Genomic DNA, 25268 nt, shown 5'->3' on the forward strand with positions numbered 1-25268 from the left:
TGTTTTGACTTTATATATAACTAGTTTGTAGTAGTCAATATTGTATGATACTACGTATTTAATTTTTATATATTTTGTTTTTTAAAATTAAAATGTATTTGTTGTGTTTTGTGTACTATTATACTTTTTTTGTATTTATGATAATATTTACTTTAAGGTGAGAGATGTGAATTAATGTGTCAGGGATAGTTATTTAGAGTTATATGTTTTTTCGTAAAAATTAAATAATGTTGATGAGAAAAAATGAAATGCAAATTATACTATGGTAGAAGTTACACCATGTTTTACTTTTTATATATACTAGTGTGTACAGGCACTTCCTGCCTGCCGACGAATATTGTGTGATACTACATATTCAATTTTTATATATTATATTTTTGTGTGTGTTTATGATAATGTTTAATTTAAGGTGAAATATGTGGTTAATTAATATATTGGTGGTAGTTGCTTAGGATTATATAGTTTTTTTTGTAAAAATTAAATAATATTAAGGGCAATATAGGAAATGAAAATTACACCAAGAAGGAAGTTATTTCAAGTTTTGGCTTTATATATAGTATAGATAGATATAGATATATAGTATAGATAATGTTTAATTTAAGGTGAGATATGTGGTTAATTAATATATTGGTGGTAGTTGCTTAGGATTATATAGTTTTTTGTAAAAATTAAATAATATTAAGGGCAATATAGGAAATGAAAATTACACCATGAAGGAAGTTATTTCAAGTTTTGGCTTTATATATAGTATAGAAGATAAGGTGAATAACATTATTGTCTGTTTTTAGACTTTACCTCACATCTTTCAAACTTTTTTTATTTGAATATAGCCAAATAAAAAATAATCATACATTTCTGTCGGTCCCGATCCAAATAAGATTTATATATAAGACGTAAAATCATATTCTTATCATGGTGTTTGCTGTCAGGAATATTTTTATGTTTCTGAACATTAAAAAACATAAGCAGGGTCAGATTTGATAGTATTTGGAATAAAGAATATTCTTACATTCTCCAACATCTCATTTGAAAATGTGACTTGCCTATATGGATAAAATATTAAGAAAAAAATGCTAACATAAATGTCACTCATCAGAAAATGTGAACAGGCAAATTTGGATTCCATTTAGATGTCAAAATGTGGGAGTAAAATGATTTCTATGTCATTTTCCTTTTACTTTTTTTATTTTCATGGTTCCAAATAAAGTTAATTTTAGAAAATCTATCATAATTTTAAGAATCTTTTATATTAAACTAGCATGAAAATGAAACTTTGCTAAATCATGCCAACTATCAAATCATTTGTCTATCTCTTTCTTTAGACATGTTCATTCAATGATAAAATTGTTGACCAAAATAATCATATATTAGCAAGTCGAGTTCAGGCTTTAAACTACAAGAGTAAAAATAAAAGGGCAACTAACTCCACGAGAATCTCACCTGGTGGGATATGAGGAGGATAGATGATATAATCTTACTCTCACAAGCAACACTATTTCCATGATTTGAACTCATGATCTTCAAGTCATAATACAAAAAACTAACTTTACCATTGCAATGATATTCATCCTCTTAATAATAAGAATATAATAAAATATAAAATCTAGTTGGTGACCTGGAGTGGAATAAATGTCTGCACAACACATCAAGTGTCAACCTTGAGAAAATCCAGGCAATGTGTAAATCAGTCTAGAGCTAGTTGTCTTCTTTTATTTTTCGTGATAATATAAGAAGGTAACAATTCATTCATCCTTTCAACCCCATTTACTTACATTTTTTAGAAATTGCAATGCTAAACCAAACTTAGGAAACAAAGCAAGGAATGAATGGCACAAAGATGAGTGGAACCTAGTAAACTTCACCAGCCATGTTGCTAGTGGGGATTCTTTGTCGTTTCTCCACATATGCAGAAGGAAACCATCCTGCTCTACCATTGCATTCTCCTTCTGACCACCCCATTGCATTCACCTGGATAAAACATTTACCAAGAAGACCTAAGAGATTAAATCCGCTTAAAACAAATTTTATTATGACATTGCCAGAAGCAACGGTTAAAAAGGGTAGTCCAGTGCACAAGTTCCCACAATATGGAGTGGGAAGATGGTATATATATATGCAACCCTACCTTCACAAACATCTAAAGGCCTGATTGAGGAGATTCATATGGAAAATAATATATATTAGGATGAGATGAAAAACACACCTTTCTCACAACAATAAAATCACCCTTTGAGAAATTTAGTTCCTTTTCTGATTCAGCACTATAAGGATGCATTGCCTGCAAGAGATGCACCAAAGATCAGTTAATGAAGGAATAAACTGCAGAGCCTTTTTCCGTAAGACATAATGCATTATTCACATTGTTAGAATCATAAGGTTCCATATTAGAAGTTCATGATTCAATTTGATTTGATGTTTAAGCAAATTAGACTTTAGTCAGCCTACTGAAAGAGAGATTGGCTGCAATCATGAAAACCACATGATTCATATCACCTTCCCACCTTTACTTTATCCAATTGAGAATCCTCAGATTTCTATATTATACCATTCACAACAACTGGCTTATTACAAAATTGATATTTCGAAAATATTTGGACTATATGCCACAGCGATGCACTTCTACAACATTCGTTACAGTGATACACGTCTGACTCAAACAAATTACAAATGAATTTTTTGCCTGACATGGGTGCAATATTATGAATTATGATTTTTCTTCTGAAAATTTCACTTTGATATACATTCGGTGTCCTACAATTTAGCGCGACCGTGGAACAGTCATGTGTTTGTCACTGTTTGTGCTTCATAATTTGAAACCAAGGGGACTAAGGGAGGGTTTACTCTTTCTTTATTTCATGATATGACATATCATAAAATTGTTATTAATATCAACCAATCTAGTTTCTGTTTAATTCATGCAATCAGTCAATTTCCTCACACAGTAAGAGATTAGACCTTAATGACTAGAGTAATGAATCAATAAAAACGTATGCAAATTAAGCAATTAGAAACAAATGAATGAAATTTAAAAGAAATTATCTATATTTTTCCCAAATCATGAAAAAGGTAAAAGTTAGGAATGTGTAGCATACTTCAGCCAAGAAGTACATTGTTTTCCCTGAGCCAGTCTCAGATGTAACTACGGGAGGAGCAGATTCTTTCTTCTGTCTATCTGAAACGATCTGAGAGAAAAAACCAATGAGATGAAAATCTATTGCTATTCAAAGAATGAGCCCAATGCATAGAAACAACAAAAATATTAATCACAATAATTATTTCAACAAAAAAAGTCAAAACTTCAAGACAGTTAATTCTCACCTCAGCTTCAATTTCACCAAGGATAGCTGCAACTCTTAAATGAAAAGTCTTTTCTCCTTCAACCTAAAATCATAAGCACAATCTTTAAAAGTAAAACTTAAATCAATTACAAGTTTGGCATGACTTGATATAATCATTTCTATTGTACCATAGCAACAAGCCTTTGAAAAGTCAGTCTCTGCTGTTGTGCATCAGTAGCAGCCAATGCAGCTGCGGCTTCTTTTCCCAGAATTGCCATGTTTAATTTCAGTTCCTGCATCTTTGCTTCTGCAGCATGGAGTTTGGCAACTTGTTCAGCCGTTGGAGATTCCCGGACCCGTGCTTGTCTTCTAGCAATCTCCTCCCTCTGATTGAATTTTGAATACCAAATTGAGTTATAACTTACAAGATTAAGATGAAATAAGTAAGCATCTTAGACTCTGAAGTAAATGTTACAGCAGAAACATGTGTAGGGATTGCAAATCCACTCCAAATTTTGACTGACCTGTGTCTCTGCTTCTTGTCGCATTCGGCTGTACCGTTGAGCGAGATGGCGAGCATCCTCCAAAGGTGCACTGGTGATCATCGATCTCAAAGGGTCCAAAACCTGGAAGTTGAAACCATTACTTCATGTTTCTTTCTTCCTAGTTTTAAAATAATAAATTACATTAACCACCCCATAGGATTTCAAATATTACATGGACCTCTTCTATAGCATCAGAACATACACATTTTCCTTATATTGGATTTTGACCTGTACTGAAGGATGTCAAGTAAATATTAAAAATAGGGGATTATGTCAAAGTAATATTTAAAAACATCAAGAGAGGTTAGTATAAATTGTATAATTTGCTCTAGTATAAAACGGCTTTATAAAAGCAAATTGGAAATTCTATCTTCAAAGCTAGCTGCTCTATAGCATGATCTATTTGATACTCTAATCTAGAGATTCAGAACAGAATATTTTAAACATTGATATGCTTTATTCATCTAAATTAAAACTAAATTTCATGCTAAAAAGGAAGAGTGATAGCGTAAAGTGTAAGTTTTAAAAACAAGTGATTTGAAGATGGCACTTTTTAGTTATTTATGAAAAAAATTATTTTCTGTTTGCAAACAGTTACAAAAACTTACTTTTACTTTCTCTCTATTCTATTGTATCTCTCAGGAAAATGATTCTTTAAGAAACTACTCATTTCAGCTTCTGATTTACAACCAAAAAACTGACTCTTTTATCCAACAAAGTGCACATGTTAGAGGAGTTATTTTTTTGATAGAATGTCTTTCTTGCCAATAAAGCACACAAAGAAACATTAAACTAAACAAAATAGTTGAAACAGCAATATGGAAATTTTACATTCCTATGTGGCTCTTACTAAAATATTCCTTCACAACTTCACATTTTACACATCAATTCCCTGATTGGCATAAAAAGGGCACCCCAGTGCACAACACTCTCATCAAATGGGGTATAGGGATAAATGTATGTAGCCTTATCCCACAAGTACAGAGGTTGTTTCCAGGATTTGAACTTAGGACAGAGTTCACAAGGCAAACAACATTACAGTTGCGTAGAGCCTTACCCTCAACATCGTTTCCTTATCTTCTTTGTGAAAAATTACATAATCAACAATTCAATCTCTTGGCAACTGGCACACAAAATTTGAACATTTTGGGACTTAATATTGACTTTAGGAGAAACTTTTGGCATGATAACATAATATTGTAAATCAGTATGGCAAAAGTCGCTTATGAACAATGATGTTGAATATGTAGAATTTTATGATATCACAATTTCAACTTTTCAAGACTAGAATAAACCAAGAGCTAGGCATACTCGAATGAATTAAATTGTGGCTAGGAGATAAAACTAATAGATTATCGTGTTGAATTTGCATTAAAACTAATACACATAGGCAAAATATGAAAAGTCAACCTGGGAAGATAACAGCTGATTTAATTCTTCTTGCTCCTTCTCTACATGTTTGCGAGCATCACCATATACTGATGCAGCCTTAGCCAATATGTTATCAATGCTGTTCTCTGCTCCATATTTACAGCAATCCTCTGAAAGTTTCGTTCCTGTCTACCATGGACACTATCTATAAGCATCTACTAAAAAACGTAGGTCGACAAAAAAATGCCAGGTATACGCTATCATGACTTGTGAGAGTAAAATGAATTGTCAGAAGAAAAGAAACAAAAAATATTTTTCACCTGCTTCAATATGCCTATAACCTATAGCTGTAAATGTTTCGGCTGCTTTAACAATTTCCTTTTGGAAGTCCTGGATCAGCAGAAGATAGTTTCAAACATATCAATAAACAGAAGCAACATAAAAAAATCCCAGTAATTGTAAAACAAATTTCATTAACAAATATATTATAATAACTCTGTGTCGTTCACAAAGCCATCACAGGCATATTTACAACTACTCCCACACACCACTTGTAAGTCCCTCGTACCGTCACCACCTCACTTAAGTTTAAGCTAGTTAATATACATCCCATAAGTCAAGTGTACTCTATAAGGAATAAGTTCAAATGTGTCTACATAGCTACTTTATGCCTTATGCAGTTTACACCTCCAGGTGCTTTGTGATGACATAATTCCGAGATTACTGTGTTAGTTGTGGGTTAATGTCCTGTTGTGGCAAGGCCTATGTGGGGTTCAAATCAAATTGAAACCGGCCCTGGCTGCTATTACCTATTGGGCTTACAGATATAAAATTGCACTCTAAAATACTTGATCCAACAAATGATATCAGAGCATGCACTCAAAAAGGCATGACAGATGTAGAAGGGGGATTGTTGGTTGTGGCCAGCATCCTACCTTGGCAAGCCCGGGTCAAAGTCAAACTGAAAGTGTTGAGTGCTGTTAATAAAGGCGTGTGCGACTAATAACTATAGCTTTTGACCTAATGGTAAGCATTTGAGCCTAGACAATGAGCCTGAAGCTAAAATGTATAGATATAACTGCAATTAAGACGTAAATAACTCCTGTACATACTGCCAGAACCAAGCTTAACACACAACAGATTAAGAGATTATTCTACAAATATTATAAGACGAATACGAGTCCAAAAATTTGGCTGCGAGCTCCCACAATAATGTTACTTGCCATGGATAGACTTCCCTAATTCACAATATTACATACTATTTTGAGCTTATGGATTGGGACATTCATTGTAGCTTAAAACATGGCAAAACCAATGATTAATCTAAATATGACAAAAATCAAACAGAAAATGTTCACCTTCCCTGTACGGGTGGCCCTATAGAGCTTCTCCAATTGTTGATGTCTCTGCATTTCAACCTCATCAATGACCACAACATCTGATTTCTCATAACCACTACTGCTGAATTGCTTTATCACAGCCTGAGAAACAAAAAATAAAAATAACAGCTTGTTTGGGAAAAACAGCATTTTGACTAAGCCTAATTCACAATCATGCAGCATAAATCAAACAAACAAATTGACAAAGGCATTTCAGAACAATGGAAAACAATAATTATAATGTCTCAAAACTCATAAATTTCTGAAACTTTCACATACCCATATGCGAAATTGAAAAGAAAATAATGGAAATCACACCACAAACACTGAAAAATTCAAACTTTGAAAATGGGTAGGTACCTGTAGCTGTTGTTGTTTGGAAACTTGCTCTCTGAATTTGGTGGCTTGTTTTCTCAAAGCGTCCATGACATACGCTTCAAATTTTCACAATGACAGAGAAGTAAATCGATGAAGATGCTAAAAAAGTACCACCAAATCCAAAGTATCAGATCCAATGACAAACTCAAACTTGGTCAATCGAAGTTATTGCTAGCTGCTGTAGGATGATGTACTTATTCATAATTTTTAAAAATAAAATAATTCATAAGTAATAATATTATATATGGATAATTAACCGATACAAATTCAAAAGGTGACTAAATATCTGACCCGTTAAGGGGGGAAAAGATAAATTTTAGAACTACCTGAATAACTTAAATTATGATTATAACTATAAATATGTTTTGGTACTTTAACGGAAAAATAGTTTTAAGTTGATCTGATTTGTTTGGATGGTACAGAAATATTAATTTTTACATACTATATATAAAGCCAAAATATGGTGTAACCACCACCATGGCGTAATTTATATATTCTTATTTTACCCTTCAAAAATTAAATTTTAAAAAATCATATAATCTTATATAACCACTTCAAATATATTAACTATAAGTTGCATATCTATACTACTTAATAAAGGAAAAACTTAACCTAACTTTCATGAAGTTATTTTGGGTTTTCCTATTTCATATTTTATAATTTCTAATTTTATTGTATAAGTTATACTTTCATCTTTATATATATTTATACTACTAAACATTTATTTCATATTTTATAACTTCTAAACTCTTATTTAAATAAATATAATTACCTCAAACGAATATATATTCAACTGCAAATTACAATATATAATACAACTTAATATGTAGAATACACATTACAAACAATAGGAAAGCGGGTTGACAGGCACAATAGTGCCTGTCAACACGCTAGTATAAATAAAGGTAACTTTTTTTGGTACATTAAATTAAGGTATTTGTTAATATTATAGATATTTAGTTTTTATAAAAAATTTCTAAAAATGGAATATTTTATTTTACTTGTCATGACAAAGTCCAACTAAAAATAAATATTAAAATAAAAGATAATATAAATATCGTTACAAAAATTATTTGGATTTGAATTTACTAATATCAAAATTTAAAGTTAAAATTAAATGAAAAAAGATGTATGGTCAAAAGTATAATAGTTTTTTAAACTATCACCTTAATATTCACCACATTATAATTGACTTTTAAAATATAAGTAATAAAAATAAATTATGGATAATTGTGCTATCCCATCTTCATGGGCTCAATGGGAAATATGCAAATAAATGAATGGAGTCGTCATCAATATTTTTAGAGGAAAAACATGAAAAACTAATTTTTTTAAAAGATTGGTCAGAGAAATTAAGTTCGGAAGTCGGTTACGGATACGAAAGGTATTAGGCATATCATACCACCCGTAATAAAAACTGTACCTAGATTAGTTATGTGGATATTTATTCAAAACATTAATTTTGCCATCACATTATCAAACAAAATAAAGAAAGAAAAAAAACATTTTTTATTTTTTGTGTCCGATAGGGAATATCTGCTCCTACGTATCTTTAGCTGCAATAGAAAAATCAAGGCTACATAGTTCTTTCATAAAATAGTTGATTAGTCGATATATTTTTATTTTATCCATATAAAAATTAATAAGGCAATGTGGCGCGACAAGGTACTAGTCCTATAGTAGAGCCACCTCACCTCATCTCACGACATAAGTAGTGCCACAAGGCACTCAGCCTATAGTGGAACCACTTCATGTCATTTTTAAAATTATTCAAAAAATTTATTTTACAAGATAAGGTAACACGACAATACACAAGGCCTATAGTGGGGTTACCTTACCACGTTTTGGACGGCATGAAGTAATGCGACAAGGCACCTGGCCTATGGTGGAATTACTTAATATCATTTAAAAAAATATTTTTTTTCTTTATTGCATTTACACGACACCTTTAAATTTATTTGAAAATTATTTATGAAGATAAAGTAACACGACAAGACACCAAACCTATAGTGGAGTTACTTTACTTTGTTTTAGACGACATGAAGTAATGTGACAAGGCACTTGGCCTATAGTAGAAATACTTCATATCGTTTTTTAAAATATTCTTTTATATGTCACCTTTAAAAGTATTTTGAAATTTTATTTATGAAGATAAAGTAACATGACAAGGCATCAAACCTATAGTGGGGTTACTTTACCTCATTTTAGACGACGTGAAGTAATGCGACAAGGCACTCGTACACATATACATAGACTACTAAATAAACAAATAATATTTACTAAAAAATACCGAATAATAAAAAAAAAATACCAAATAATAAACAATGACATAAAACAATAAAAAAATGAAAAATGAAAAACAAATAAAAAAACACGACAGAAACAAAAAAAAAACATATAGTTAATAATTAAACAATAATCAAAAGTAGAAAACAAATTGGAGATTTAATGTGTAGGGTTTGAAATTGGTTTGACGGTTTAGGTTAAATTAATTTGGGTGTCTAGGGTTAGAGTAGAATTAAATTGGGTTTAGGTTTCAAAAATCAATTTGGTGACTAGGGTAAATCAATTTGGGGACTTATGGTTAAATTAATCTAGAGGTCTAGGATGAGGGGTTACCATGGGGTAACCCTTTTTTTTTGTGTTGGACAACCAACGGCTGCTGGAACAGCTTTACCGCTGGCCAAGGTGGTGCACCACCGTCCACCGGGGCGATGACGGTGCAGCCAACCGCGAGGACCACTGTTAGACGGGGCAGTTGATAAGTGTCAAACATATCTAAATTTCATACATATTTATGGCACTTATCTTAAGCATAATTGAGAAAAACAAACTTAAAACAATACTTTTTATATAAAATATCACAATCTTGTATATTTATGTTTGTATTTATTTTTTATGTGTTTTGTAGGACTTAGAAAGAAGAAGAAAAGAGGAAAAAGACTGATTGTCAAAATGAAAAAGAAGTCAAAATAAAGGTGTTCAAGCAGGAAGCTGGGCGTGGACCAAGCCACGCTAAGCTGACCTGGACACCAGCCTGACCTAGACCAAGCTGCTCAAGCAAGTAGCTGAGTGAACCTGCTTGGTCGCTCAGCCTAGCACCAGACTAATCGTGACACGGTCAGAACTCAAGCTTGGCACGGTCAGACACGAGCCTGGCACACGTCCAAGCTGCTCAACAAGCAGCTCAGCGGTGCAACCAAACAACTCAACGGTGAACCAGACTCCTGCCTAAGTCATCAAGCACCAGACCACGTCTCAATCAGCACGGTCAAAGTTGCTGAATAAGCAGCTTAGCTGTGCTACAGGTGTGCTAAGCGGTGTGCACCAAGGCTTGACTTAGCCATCAAGCAAACCATGAAGTCACCAATGACATCACTTCAAGTAGCCCACCATAGGCTTTTCAGAGTAGCTCACCATAGCTGGTCCCAAAGCTTACAACTAGCTTTGATGAGTCAAGCTTAAGGAGGTGACGGAGTTGCTTGATCAAGTGACCAATCTCATGTTGAAGGGTTTGGTTAGCTGTTGAGCGGTGCTAACAAACAGCTCAGCGGCTCCAGGGAAACTTCTATAAATAGAGGCACATTTCATTCAAATCAAACATCATATATCACACATATCATTCACCATTCTGCCTAGATATTCTTCCCTGAAGTTCTCTCTTCCCGTTCTTAGTTCATAGGAGTTTTATTTAAGTAAGTTTTGTAATTTTAGTTTATAATTCAAGAGGAGAAAAGGAGAAGGCAAATGAGATGCAAAAATCAATTTTGTAATCTCATTTGGAACTCAAAGCATCCAATCCTTGGATGGATGGCTCATGCTCCTAACAATTTCTTTTGAATATGGTTATGTTTTCTACTTCTTCTTATATTATAAAAAGTTTGAATTTTAATCATTCAATTTGGTGCTTTGGTTAATATTATTTGTTTGATAAATTCTTAATATTCTTTTCAGATTGATCACCTAAAAACTAATTTCAAGTTATAAAAATTACTTGTCTTAAACACTTAACAAATAAACTAAGAAGTAGTTGTACTACTTAGTTTATTTTCCAAGTTAAGCTTTTTCTTAAGATCTTATATTCATTACTGCTTCAATATTATAGTAGCCAAGATTAGGGTGTGATAACCTAGTCTCTTGTGGACGTAATATTGTTTAGTAATAAATATAAGTGATTATCATTCTACCATTTTAGAACATACACTAAAAGGAGGATTTTAGAACTTGGTGTTTGGAGTTAATCAAAGTAAAACATAAGAACTTATCTAAGTAGTTCAAAATCATAAGAAGTTGAAAAATATTTTCTTTATTCAAAATGATCTTGTCTCCTCAAGAATTTGTTAATATTTAGTTTATGTTTCTTGTTAATTGTTTATATGAAATTCAATTCAAATCAAAACCAAAATATGTTTAACTCATTATTTGTGCATTGAAATGTTCATATGATTCATTCTATTAGGTCTATTAGGCAATTCCTTGTGGTTCGATATAACTTTATACTATACTACAATTGAATCTTGAAATATGTGTGAATTGTAAAATAGTAAAGTGTCATCAATAAATTTATTTGTTGAAAACACCTTTTAATATATAAAAGTGTTGAAGCTAACTTACTAACTTTATTTATTGTTATTTACATTCCACCATTTATTTATTCTTTAATACCAACCTTCCTTAAGGAAAAAGTTTGGTTTGTTAATAAAAGGAACATGAAAGGTTTTAAATAAATAAAGGTCACTTAAATTTATTATTTTTTTGTTCTTTATTTATTTATTTGTTTCTAACAACTAACTATTCATCACTTTTGTACATTAGAATACCATTAAACCGGTGTTGGAATTTATTCCACAAAACCGAGATGGTATGCAAAGGTACTTAATAATTATGTAATAGGGGATTGCTTCGATACCAATGTACCAGCGTTAGAATTTATTCTAACAAAGCCGAGATGGGGAAAAGAAGGAATAACTTATTCACATGATTATTAGAAGTAAGTTGTAACTGGAATATTCTTGAAACCATTATATCGGCGTTGAAATTTATTTCAAAAAAGCCGAGATGACAAACAAAGAAGAAAACTGAGTTCACTTACTTAATCATATAAAAAGAAAACACACTGAATTGAGAGAATTTCCGCTTTCAACAAATTGGCACTACTGCCAGGACGATTTGTTGAGAGAGGAAAACCAACTCTTCCCCCAAGAAAAACCTTTCAACAACACTCCAGCCCCTTTGGGCACGGCTGTGGATAGACAGCCCTCCATGGCTGTTGTCCAGTCCTTCCCTGTTACACAGTGGGGCTGCGATGGGGGCTTAAGGCCGAGCCCACATCGTCCAGCAGCCGCCATTTCAGAACACTTTTCTGACAGAAAAAAAAACTCAAAAAAAATCATACATTATTAACACTAAAACATACAATGAAGAAGAAGAAAAACAAATGAGGTAAATAAACCTTGAAAAGAGCTTGAGGGTAATGAAAGTTGAGGTTGTGTGAGAAGTCCCTTCCTTCTTACTCCTCCTCTCTTCTCCTTTCTATCTTTTTCTTTTTTTAAAACAATGTTTGCTTATCTTGCAATTTTCAGATCTTTCTTTAGGTTAGTATCTAAGTTAGGCTTAAATAAGGGGGTGGGGATTAGGGTTTCTGGTTGGGCTAGGGAAAAAACTCAGTTGCACAATGTTTGAAATTCAAATTTCCTCCCCCTTTTTGCTTTGAAATATTTTACCCCAGTCAAAATTGAGTATTTACAATAATGTATTTACTATATATATATTTTTAGACTAATAGTATATAATATTACATTCAAATTAAATAATGGAACCAAAAGTTGATGAAAGAATTATGTCATATAGGCATTTATTTCTTTTATGACAAATATTATAACATTACTTAATATAAAAATAGCATATTTATTATTATTTTAATTATAATAAGCATAATTTACTTTTGGGAATTCATGACTGCCTGCGTAGTTATTTTCTTAGTAAGGGTTAATTATTTCAAAGGAGATGTATCATAAGAATTAAGGATGTTCAAATTTTGATGTGTTTAAAAATAAAATTGAAAATTAGATCAAATAAAACTACAAATAATGTGGTTTGATTCATTTTTTTAAAATCACTTCCGTTTAGTTTTTAGTTTAACTTTGGGAACCAAACTAACTCAACCTGACTTATTAGATGTTTAAGTTATACATAAAATATTTCTATATGTAGATAAAATATTTACATTGTGTAACATTTTATCTATTCCCACTTTTTTATTCAATCAAACAAGAGAAATCAAGAAGAAAATACATATTTATCTTCTATTTTTTTTCATTTCACTCCTATCAAACAATATAAAAAACTAAGGGTATGTTTGTTTTGACCATTTTCTGTTTTCATTTTCAATGAAATCAGAAAATGAGGTTGAAAACATGTTTGTTGTGTTGTTTTCATTTCATATTTTTGAAAACATGAGCTTCATTTCCGGAAATTTTGAAAATGAAAAAATATCATTTCCAATATTTTCAATAATCAGACAATGACATTTTATTGAAAATTTTAAGACTTTTATTAGTTCATTCTATCTATATCTTTTGATGTTTTAACATTTTCATGTTATTCCAAATCTTTTGATGTTTTGAAAACTCAATATACATTTATATTTTACTTTCCAATTATACCCTTATTTATTACTAATATTTTATCCACATGTTTCTTCATTTCATTTTTAATCCACTTGTTTATGTGTATTAAATATGACTATTTTAGTCAAATTTTATTGAATTTTACTTCATTTAATATTTTTTGAAACTATGTGCATAACCTTAAACATTAAAAGATATGGAATGAGGAGCATATTATTTTCAATTACTCTCTTTGCTAATCAACAAAATGTTGAAATCAATTGATGAGGGCCTCCCTTGTCCTTACTATCACACATCTTCATAATAAAATTTATTTCTTTACCTCTTAACATAATAACTTTTCTTCGTCTCTCTTATGATATTGTTGAAATAGTTCGATGATGATTATGATAATATATGATTTTGGGATGAAAATTGACGCTTCTTGATGTTACTACAACCTTAATTAAATAGTATAGCACTTGTACGTTAGTAATTTATTTTAATTTTATCTTTTTTGGAAAACACCTGCAACTGCATGATATGTTCATTATGACTTTTCACACCCTTTTGTAATAGCAAATGACAAGTCCAACAACTAAAAATGTTCAACGTATTATTGACATAAAATACATTGGAAAGAAAATGCAAGTATAAAATATGTATACATTTATAAAATCATTAGTTTGACTACTTTAGTAATTAAAATTTAGAATTGGATTCATTACAAGAGTAATTATCATGGTTTATAAAGTTTAATGTGTATAGTTATGAAAATGAAAATGATAATAACAAACATATTTTCAGGAAATGAAAACATGGAAATGAAAATTATTTCTTAAAAATGAAAATAAAAAATAGAAATAGAAAATATTTCTTAAAACCAAACACACCCTGTTTTTTTTCCACTTATTTTTCCTTCTCTTAAGTACCTCTCACGTTTTACTCTATTCCCACTTTAATTTCTTCTCTCGAGGAAAGAATCCTCTAAAGATTATGCATGGAGTTTATGAAAGAAATTGAGTAGCAATGATGAATGTCATGGAAGTTTCACATGTTATCTACATGCCACATATGTTTGGCACTCCTCGTGGATGGGACCAACTTATTCACACCTTTTTTCTTGACTAGTTGAGATTCACGTGTGTAAAAAATTATATTAAGAAACTTTGTAAAATTATCATTTTCAATTATATTAACTTAGTTAGTTGAATAAAAGTTTAGATTATAATGTGAGATTATTTTCATTTAAACTAATTAATTCAAAATTTATCATACTTTCAAAATTATTATTTGCTAGTTATTCAAAAACCATTAGCTAAAGATAATGTTATGAAAAACTAATTAAAATAAATGTGTATTTTATTAACAGAAATGTTAAACTTAACTTCTACTAGCCTACAAGAAAAGTTCCAAAAACATAAGAACATGCGAAAAGAACAAATAGCATATGAACATAATCTACTGTTATAGTAAAAAAAACAGGTTTATACTCTGAAAATAAAATAAAATGTCTCCTCACAAGTATACTCACTTTGACATATGTTTATGTTTTTTTCCTTTCTATTCTCCTCTTCTTTCTATTTATACTTACTTCGAAGGATAAATGATAATTATATATAAATATTTGCGTGTTAGTACATAGATATTACAATCATATATTTTTATTGGTTACTAACAAGATTAAAAATAATTGAATGATAAAAACCATTGAAGATGAAATCTTTAGCAATAATTCGACTAGCTCATAGAGTAATTTTATAAAACAGAATCAACCTCTTCATCATATATATACCAAATTCCTGAATTCTCCAGATACCCAAATGACCAATTTCAATAATTGCCAAGTTTGAAACTTTATCTATCGTGTTTTAAGCTCCAAGTTTGAAACTTTTAAGTTTTAACAATAACAAAGTCTCACCTTTTTCATTACCTAATACTAAATAGTCGTTGTGTCTTCACTTCAGTTTCAATGTCTGTGAGTATTTTTCTGTAGGTTTGGGTTACTCTGTGTTTATTATACCTTTATTGTTCCAACCAAATAATAGAGACACTGAGGGGATAGTGACAGAGAGGTAAAAGCTTCTATTTCACTCCAATCATGCCATCAGGTCCTAAGAAGAGAAAAGCTGCCAAGAAAAAGAAGCAAAAGGAACACAACATCAATAACATTCAAGGTACTTTTGCCCACTAGCTTTATTGTTTTAATGCTTTTTTGAATATGCATGTGCACCTAACTGACAATTATTCATAGATGGGTCCTATTCAATTATTGATTTTATCTGTTTTTCTTATATAATGTTTTTAGGGTCTATTTGGTTACATGGGTATCTGTTAATTCTTCTTGTTTTGCATTTATGTGATTGGAATTTTGTATTTGGGGTAGTTGGGTACCTAGGTATTTGTTATTGTTAATGTTATTTGGTTGGTTTGATTGATTATTTGATAAGAAATGTCAGAAAATGATGATTTGAAGTCCCAATATGAGAAAGGAAGTGATGACGGCGAGGTTAGTTCGCCGGAACATTATGACGATGATAATCATCATCAAAATCCATTTAATGAAGGCAGTGAAGAGGTTGAAGAGAGAGACCCACCAGCTGCTCAACCAATTGCTTCTGATCCTAAGTCCGTGGAAGATATCGCGAATGATATTCAGATTGACAAAGTGGGAGGAGAAAAGCAGGATATTGTTGTCTTAATAGAGGGAGATGTGAAACCTGAGGAGAGTCCTGAGAGTAAAGATGCATGTTTTGAGCAAATTGAGACTGCCGAGGAATCATATCACGGGAATGAGAATGCCAGTGGTACTTCAAATGACAAACCCGTCACTGAGAAAAACTCAGAGGATGAAGATTATAATTCAATTCAAGAGGCTATTGTATGTCATGCGTTGGTTAAATCCATTGACTCCTCACCTTCCAATACGACTTCGATTGCTGAAAATGCACCAGTTGAGGAGAGTGGTAATTCAGCCGCAGAGTCTTCTGTTAATTCAGTTAACGCCGTAGCTTCTTTGTCTGAGGCAGAAAACAGTGATAATGGAAGTGTATTACTAGAGAAGTCAGTAGTCTCTTCTCTAGGAGTGACCGATCTAGCTATGAAGATAGATGAGGGTCCTGTATATCCCTTAACTGATGAGAGTGCTAGAATGTCAAATCTGGAGGAAACAAAGTCAAAGGAATGTGACAGCAAAGTAATCACTTCATTGTCTGCTAGTCCTTTCACTAGATCCTCTAATGGTGCCGAACATATTAAGGCTTCTGAGACCCCAGAATCCTCTGAATATCAGGTTTTGCATTTTCTCATCTATACAAGTTTGACCACACAATTGCGGTTTGTGTTTTTTCTTGTAGAAAAATCATTCAAAAACTATTTTTACTTGCTGAATTGATGTGCAGCCTCTTGTAGCATCAGCTCCTCATATCGTGCAACAGACCTCATGGCTGAGTTGTTGTGGATTGTTTGAAGTTGTGTCAGGCTCAGATAGATGAATCCAGGTTTGGAGTTATTTTACCTTATAAAATCATATTTTATGATAGAGCATTATGGCGTCATTCGATCCATGTAGCTGAGTCCACCTAGTAGGATAAAAGCTTGGTTGCTGTTGTTGCCCCTTCTAACATAAAAAGTTGTACTGGCTGAGATGGATGTGCTGCACTTGTTTAATGCCTATTTGTGGTTTGCTTGGACTGCTTACCCGGTTACATTGTTTCTAACCGTTTTGGTTACTGACGCTGCTATGAATTTTAGTTTAGCATAGACAAGCTTGGTGTGTTTCCTTTTTCACTAACTACTGCCTGTATAACTTAAGTGAATACCGGGTTTGCCATAGGTCCTTGGACCAAATTTTAGTGACTAGATTGAATGTGTAGAAGTAAAGATGTTATGTTTTATGGTAATATATAATCCATGCTACTATTTGGTGCATTTCAGTGGAGCTTATATTTTTTAAGGTGTTAGTTATTTGTGGATGAGGTAACAACCAATGATGATTTTTTTTTTGCATAGTACTAGCAGTATATTTAACGAGATAAGGACTCTACTTAACCATAAATATGCATACCATCCGAAAAATGAATGTAAGAATAGTAGCTTAACAATAAAAAATGAGGAATAAAAGAAGAAAACTGCTAAAATGTTGTTGCACTGGGCGGGCATGATTCTGTAGAATTATTAGTGTGTGCTTGTTATTCTGAAGACGCATCTTTGTTATCATTCATTCTAGCCTGAGCATGATAGAATATTTATATCTTTTGGACACAGATTTTGTTATTTAAGGTACACTTGGATTTATTTAATAGTATTGGTTAATTTATAAGTTGTCTTGTTCTTTATGATAATGCTTACTTTGAGTATTATCTGAGTAGTATCAGTATACATTTTGAACTTACAAGTTATAACCACGTTATGGCTGACAAATATCTGCCTTCTGTTTTTCTTGCAGAAATGCAAGCAATGCGTCAAACTTGTGAAGACTTAGAACATTGTCAAAAGATTTTGTGATATTTTGACCTTGAAGGTTTTTCGAAATTTAATGGGCAACCAGGCCCAACTATATAATTCATATAAGGTTTGTTTACTTATAGTGAGTTTTGTTGCAGTTATTGTTGTTAGCAACAATTACAGCTCAATACTTGAGTCTTCTAAACTGCATATTTAATTCTACTAGTATTTTGCAATGAGGTATAATTCCATTATGTGGATAACAATTTAAGAGTTCCTTATAGTTCTATGTGTGGAATTGTGGATTGTGTTGTAAGAAATTTGTCAAGGCTTTGTACCTGAGTAAAAATAAAAAAACCTTGTAGAAGGATTTAAATGACTACTTATCTTTTCATACATGGCTTTTGTGAGAATATTATTATGATTCTATTGTGCCCTATGTTCATTTAAGGCCAGAACATGGTTATCAAAGTGATGCAGCTTGCTCTTCTTGTAACCTTTATAGCAGATTATGTTTGCCATGGTGAGGCATTGGAGAAAGTTTATAGGAAGTAATTTTAGAAAGACATGGATAGTGTTCTCCATTAAAGGATAAAGGTTTTGTAAATTATTCATACAAATCCAATCATTCAAATCAGACCACAATCTGAATTTGTAAATTTGAAGTTTTGAATGGTGTAAAACAGAACAGGTACATAATTCAGAAAGGAAACAAAGAGGAAAACAGAAGAGAAAGAAATACAAGCACACAAATACATTCTCTCATGAAGAAAAAAAAGATTCTGCTAGCTTTCACTTTTAACTTATATATGCAGCAACACCATGGATAGCAGCTATGTAAAAAAGCTGTGTAGCTGAAAGGATAATTAGAAAAGCTTCCAGTGTTCTCTGCAAAATTGCACATTTCAGAGAGTTAAGAGCAAACTCTAGTGGTTGAAAATATATATAGACTTAGGAAGGTTTGCAAATGAGTTTCCTTGTCTTACCAAGTGAGCATTTCTGATATGAAGCTCAATCTCTTTGCATGCAAAACTGCAGAAATTAAATTTTAGTTAGGACAATAACATCATATATGACATGTTAAACCTATTGAATGATGCTACGACACATAATTCGACAGTAATGTAAAATCTTTTCGAGTATTGCGTGCATGAAGACGACAGACAGATCGTAGAGCGCGACAGATTACCCCATGGCTAAGAGTGTAAGAGACCAAGCAATGGTAGCAACTGAAGCTGCAGATGGTAAGCTCTCAGCGGTCCATGAACGGATATGATTGATTCCGGAGAGTGTTGATGCAGCACCAACGACTCCAGCAAGCAAAGCAAATGTGACAAAGAATCCAGTAGCAGCATTTCCCATAGGGAAGAATAAGGGTGAAAAATGAGCTGGAAGTTTTAATTCTGAACCTGCATGAACATTTTCTTAATAACAGAACCTTGCTAAAGAAATAAACAATTAATAAAGAGTATGTGTCACAGAAAATGTGTCAGTTTTTTACCTATAATAAAACAATGATCTATTGCTCTATTCACTGCCCATGCACCAATGCCTAGAACTATGACATACATGCAGAAATTCAGCAACAAAAGAAATGTGGCAATTGGCTTCATTTGCTCATTAGCCATCTTTTTATTATGTGGTCTTGGATAAGAAAAAAGCTTCTTGAAACAAGAAAGGTAGTTTGGGGATTTGAGAAGCCTAAAAAGTAGTGAAGGAAATTCTCTATGCTTCTATTTTGTGCAAGTGAGAGAGTTCTTATATATGAATGAAAAATGATGGATTAAAATTATTTGGGTTCTTTTCTTGGCAAGGTTGCTACTGCTCCATGCAGGATAGTATATGATTATATAAATGACAGCTTTATACTTCACATTCAAGGCAACATCAAATATGATTGATTCTTCATTGCCTCATATTTTAAAGGTTTGTTTAACTAAAACACCATCAACAGCTAAGATGTTTGTTCTATGAGGCAAGTGATATTCCTTGCCACTTGTGGACACTTCTTATTCTCACAATACTGGGTCTACAATCTCACTTCACAAAGCTTATTTTCATTGTTTCTAATAAATTCAATTGCAAACATTTATTAGTTTTGTTCAATATATTAATGTATTTACACTGTTACTGTATCATCTACCATTCATTTTTTATCATCATTGATTTTTATTAAAAGTAATTTAAATGAATGATGGATGATGCAATGATTCTGTATAAATCTTTACCATGGATATACATTACATTTTTTTACTTGGTACAGATATTATTCAACTCAAAACTGTGAAAGCAACATTAATAAATAAAAAGTGTTTATTCTTAATCTATTTAACTACACTATTTTTTAAGGTTGACGGATTCCTTAGTTATTGCTCTTAGCAAACCCAATTATTCTTACTAAAAAAATATTACTATGTAACAAAGAACAAGATTAATTGTTATTAACAACTACTAGTTTTAATATAAAATTATAAATACAAGAAATATCTAACAGAAAATAGTTTAAACATTAATGATGTAAGAATTTTTTTATATTATGAATATATTATTTATCATTTATGTGTTAATTATTATTAACTTAAGCAAAAATTGATGTATATATAAGAGTTTGTTAACATGAATCAACTTCATTTTATAAAGGTGTATGTTAATGGTGTACCCCAAAAATGGTCAATGTGATTCATTACTTTATTCGACTAAACTATGCTCTCAAAGGATATTTTAGTAGGTAGATTAAAATTTTACTATCCTCACACTCAAAACCCGTCAAAAAGTAATTCATTCATTAATATCTCTTCAATAATCAACATGTAACTTCATAAAATGGAGTGAACTAATATTAGCGAACCCCATAATTAACCAGAGTAACAATTTTATATATATCCAATGTAATATTTATGTATTGACAATATACAAATTTATATCATCCATAACTTATTAGGATTAATTTTTTGAAGAGTTAACAATTAAATAATGAATGGTTAATTAAATGGAAGACCATTTAAGAACACAAGGAAAGACTTGACCAAATAACAAAATCTACTAAATTGAGAAGCTCTATAACTATTGTATAATGGAATGTAGAGTAATAGTACAAAACATATTCATCCTATGTCGACCATCACAAAGCTTAACAAATAAAGAAGCTTTCTTCTTCCTCTCTAGGATTAACTTATCCAGAGAAAGTGAGATATTTGATTACTTCATTTGATCACCAATTATAAAACAAACCAAAGTAACAGTTATACAAAGTGCATATCACAACACCTGATAGTGTGATACTTAATTTGGGAAGAGTTACCCTTAGAATTACTTTTAGTTGCAATAATTTTAAAAAAGAAATAGAGTTAAAAGGGGAAAGTAAATGAGTTACTACCATAAACAGAGAAAACCAATAACTCTTGTGTGTGGGGAAGGTAGAAGGGTAAAATGGTGAGGGAATATAAACTCATACAATTGTCAAGGCTAAAATGAACATATTTAAATTGTGCCTGTAAAATTACGTATAAGTCTCTTGATATGAATTTTGACTTTTATATCAAAATATATAAAATTGGAGTTGAGCAAATTTTAATGGAAGACTGAAATAAGAATAATAAAAAAAATGAAGAATTACTTTAATCCATTTATATAGTAGACTAGAACTAAGTTTAAATGAAAAATTAGTACATGATAGTAGGAAAAATAACATTTTTGGAGTAAAAAAATAGTATTACAAAAACATTATTTAAACCCACTAACAAAAAGCTCTTGATAGTTTATCTCCACCCACTGATAATGTACTAACAAGACTATAATCAGGAAGAGTATGAAGGACTGGTTTGTTCCAATTCATTCTACAGTCAAAGTTGCAATTGTTACTGGCCGAGTATAAAAGCCAGGCCTGGAAGAGTTGCACCTGGATTTTATTGATGATTTAAACATAAAAGTAGTAACTTTGGTGACAACTTATGATACAGCATAGGTCATACATCTTGGTCGGGATAACATGGATAACAGTTATAATAGTGTGAAAAACAAACAACTAAATGTCGCTAGTATTTTCAAATTGAAGATTTATTTGATATGAATAAAAAATAAAATATTAACTACAAAGATAAAAAACAAACCAAGTCAAAAATTTGGACCATTTAGCACTGTTGTAATAATAAACTAGGTTGACAAAACTATCCTTAACATATTTCACCAAGGATAAGATATACCAAGTCATTGACAATCGCTCTCTCCAATTCAGAACAATCAAAATTTGACAAATAGCAACCAATTTAACAATACCATGAAAGCATGATAACAATCAGATAACATATAAAACCGTAAATCAAGTTTTTGGCACTGCCACAAAAATTAAGTTTTCATGCATATTCAGACTATTCATCCTCCTGGCTGCGTAGTCTAGCTGTTTTGTTTGTCACAACAACATCAAGTTGTGCAGCTCTCTCAACTATTTCCTTCCTCTTTCTTGTTGATATATTGTGAGCAATCTCAGCAGCGTAAGTCCTGAAATAACATAATAAAAAGCAATCAGAAGACAATATTTGAAGTAAAGCAGTAAACTCTCAAGATCAGTATAAGTCAAGAGCTTCACCTGTTGTGCATCAGAAGCAGTTCCAAGTCTTTCACATTGTGAACAACAAATTTCTTGAAACCATTCGGAAGATAGTGACGAGTCTTCTTGTCTGAACCATAACCAATGTTTGGCATCAACACACATCCCTTGAACTTCCTCCTCACACGAGAATCTATACCCTTTGGTCTGCGCCAGCTTGGCTGATGCAAATAAAATAGGCAAAAATGGATTTTCATTAGAACATAAGCAACCCCTTCAAACCTAAGAATTAAACACTGTTGGTCAGATATGTAACATAAAATTCAATATTTTTTTACCAATTTGTTTATAATGAAGAAACTATGACTTAAAGATATATTGATTGAAGATGTAGAAAGGGAAATAGTAAGAAAAGGCATGTATGGAAAGAAAAAAAGGCAGCTCTGTCACAAAACATGTATAAAACTTATACTTGCTCTTTAAACAAAATATCATGCTACAGCAATAGACAAAAAATCTTACACTGGATATCACATGCAACTCAAACACAAAATATTTCTATATGATATTCAGTTCAGTATTAGTCAGGGCATTAAAATCTAATTTTGCATTTTAGTCTGTTTTGTTCTTTAATTTTTACTAAAATCTTAGGTATAGCTATCCAGACATTTTTTTTTGTAAATGAATAATTCAATTCCATTGCAATTTAAAGTCCCATAAATTTTGAATTACCTCATCCAAACAAAAGTTAGGGTTGCACCAATTCAAATCTTACCAATAGCTTATTCGCGCTAATGAAAATAAGCTTAGCAAATAAGAATGTGAAATTAGTTTAAGAAAACATTATGACCTTATTATAAGCAGTTAAGCACATTTTAGCTTGTATCGGCAAAGCTTATCAGAAGTAATACAAGCAGTAAGAAAAAACCTAGAAATGCAGCTTCAACTAAATGGTGATATTCGTGTATAATAATGTCAAATCAATATCAAAAAATTATATCATAGCATGTAAAAATTTGCAAGTACAACAGCTGAATCCGAAATGGATGTTAAAAATGAGCAATTAAAATCAAAATCGCGAAATAAATAACCTTGACAGAGATTTTACGATCGCTCTGGGGGCGCTTGAATCTTTTGACGCGCTTCTTCACGATCTTCTTCGTAAGTAGTGGAACCGCCATTGTTACCCTATCTCCTCTGCTTCAGCTTCTGCGTCTTGTGGCTGCTGCGGAAAGCCGGTTTATATATTTGAAATCTAAACGGTGTCGTTTTCTAAGGTTGTGTATTTCTTGTGGACTAAAAATTGGGCCAAATCAATGGCAATGGGTTAACCCGGCCCAAGTAAAAACATCAATTTCATAATCTAACTCTAGTCTTACTAAGTCTATATCTCACATTCATTTTTATGTGGTTGTAAGTTTAGTTTTGGAGTCATCTCATAAATTTATTTTATGATTTTCAAATTTCTTTTATTATCCTTTACAATTCAACTTAGAAATGAATCATAAGGGATTGACATATATATATACTAGTGTGTACAGGTACTTCGTGTCTGCCGATGAATATTGTGTGATACTACATGTTCAATTTTTATATATTATATTATTTTTTTGTTTATGATAATATTTAATTTAGGGTGAGATGTGTGGTTAATTAATGTATTGGTGGTAGTTCCTTAGGATTATATAGTTTTTTTGTAAAAATTAAATAATATCAAGGACAGGAAATGAAAATTACACCATGAGAGAAGTTATTTCAAGTTTTGGTTTTATATATAGTATAGATATAATGAACCAATTGAGGAAGTTATGTTTATGTCATGTAGGTTATAAAGATTGGGAAGTTGGAATTTTAGTACAGTGGAAGTTGAAGAGTAGTGAGAGATCATGGTTAAATTGATAACTCGAACTCAACCTAGGTAATGTAGACTTCGATTGGTTTTGTGAAAATAGACTTAGTGAGAATGAAAACTGGCCAATGAATTTATATTTGAGTTTCATCTTTGACCTTATTGCACATTAATATAAAAGATCAAAAGTTCATTTCCTTGTTGAGAAGAACAATCACATATCTCGAAAAGGTTTAGTTTTTTACTAGGTTACCTTGATTTTGGTCCTCTAGTTTTAATTTGACAAATTTAATCCTAATTTTCACACGTTTTTTCAAAGTTAGTCCATCACAAAAATGACTAATTTGACATGGCAAAGGAACACATGATAAAATTCAACCACCATAACAGGTTCAAACACCCTGAATTCATGCATACCAAGTGTGGTGATTGAATTTTGCGACAACCCACCAAACACAACTGGCTTAAAATTAAACCACCATTATTCAATCCAAGTTTCCAAATACGATGAACATGAAACATGTAAAAAGAATGGAAAAAAATTACAGAGGGGGGAACCTCTATGATTTAAGGAAAGCATCTGCAAAAGTCTATCGTTGGTTGTAATAGTTCAAGAACTATACAAGACTGGAGTAGACCCATGAGATGGCAGAACCATCAATGTACCTATAATTTTAGGTTCACTCTATAGCAGCCTATAGAAGCATCTAATTACTAACCAGTTATACTCCACAGAAATGGTTTGTGGGAATAAACTGAAACTGAAACAAAAGATCTATAACACACTGATAAATGTTCTTGTATTAGAAAGAAATGATGTGTCCAGGATATTATTTATCCATCAGCTTGAGCCTTATTCATCTTTTTC

At 31.6% G+C, this 25268-nt stretch overlaps 4 protein-coding genes across 5 annotated transcripts; 1 reads left to right on the plus strand and 3 right to left on the minus strand.

The window, feature by feature from the left end:
* LOC109363023 (SH3 domain-containing protein 3-like) lies at window positions 1479-7129 on the minus strand. Of its 2 annotated transcripts, XM_019609181.1 has the most exons (11): window positions 6934-7129; window positions 6553-6675; window positions 5515-5584; window positions 5234-5379; window positions 3803-3904; window positions 3467-3664; window positions 3319-3381; window positions 3093-3182; window positions 2204-2278; window positions 1816-1968; window positions 1479-1537 (listed from the first exon to the last, which is right to left on the minus strand). In XM_019609181.1, the coding sequence occupies exons 1-10, from the start codon at window positions 6997-6999 to the stop codon at window positions 1849-1851; spliced, it is 1053 nt and encodes a 350-aa protein (XP_019464726.1). In that variant the 5' UTR covers window positions 7000-7129; the 3' UTR covers window positions 1479-1537; window positions 1816-1848. The 2 variants fall into 2 exon arrangements, with proteins under 2 accessions (XP_019464726.1, XP_019464725.1); XM_019609180.1 differs by lacking the exon at window positions 1479-1537 and having other exon boundaries at window positions 1719-1968.
* Window positions 15403-18361, plus strand: LOC109362469. Its single transcript, XM_019608280.1, has 4 exons — window positions 15403-15736; window positions 16019-16851; window positions 16961-17059; window positions 18007-18361. The coding sequence occupies exons 1-3, from the start codon at window positions 15661-15663 to the stop codon at window positions 17051-17053; spliced, it is 1002 nt and encodes a 333-aa protein (XP_019463825.1). The 5' UTR covers window positions 15403-15660; the 3' UTR covers window positions 17054-17059; window positions 18007-18361.
* Window positions 17566-19814, minus strand: LOC109362470. Its single transcript, XM_019608281.1, has 4 exons — window positions 19507-19814; window positions 19195-19414; window positions 18992-19037; window positions 17566-18893 (listed from the first exon to the last, which is right to left on the minus strand). The coding sequence occupies exons 1-4, from the start codon at window positions 19631-19633 to the stop codon at window positions 18804-18806; spliced, it is 483 nt and encodes a 160-aa protein (XP_019463826.1). The 5' UTR covers window positions 19634-19814; the 3' UTR covers window positions 17566-18803.
* Window positions 22146-23786, minus strand: LOC109362471 (60S ribosomal protein L32-1-like). The gene is made up of 3 exons (XM_019608283.1): window positions 23643-23786; window positions 22591-22772; window positions 22146-22502 (listed from the first exon to the last, which is right to left on the minus strand). The coding sequence occupies exons 1-3, from the start codon at window positions 23730-23732 to the stop codon at window positions 22373-22375; spliced, it is 402 nt and encodes a 133-aa protein (XP_019463828.1). The 5' UTR covers window positions 23733-23786; the 3' UTR covers window positions 22146-22372.

Source organism: Lupinus angustifolius, chromosome LG12 (genome assembly GCF_001865875.1).
Source record: "Lupinus angustifolius cultivar Tanjil chromosome LG12, LupAngTanjil_v1.0, whole genome shotgun sequence".
In the NCBI taxonomy this organism is placed as follows: Eukaryota; Viridiplantae; Streptophyta; class Magnoliopsida; order Fabales; family Fabaceae; genus Lupinus; species Lupinus angustifolius.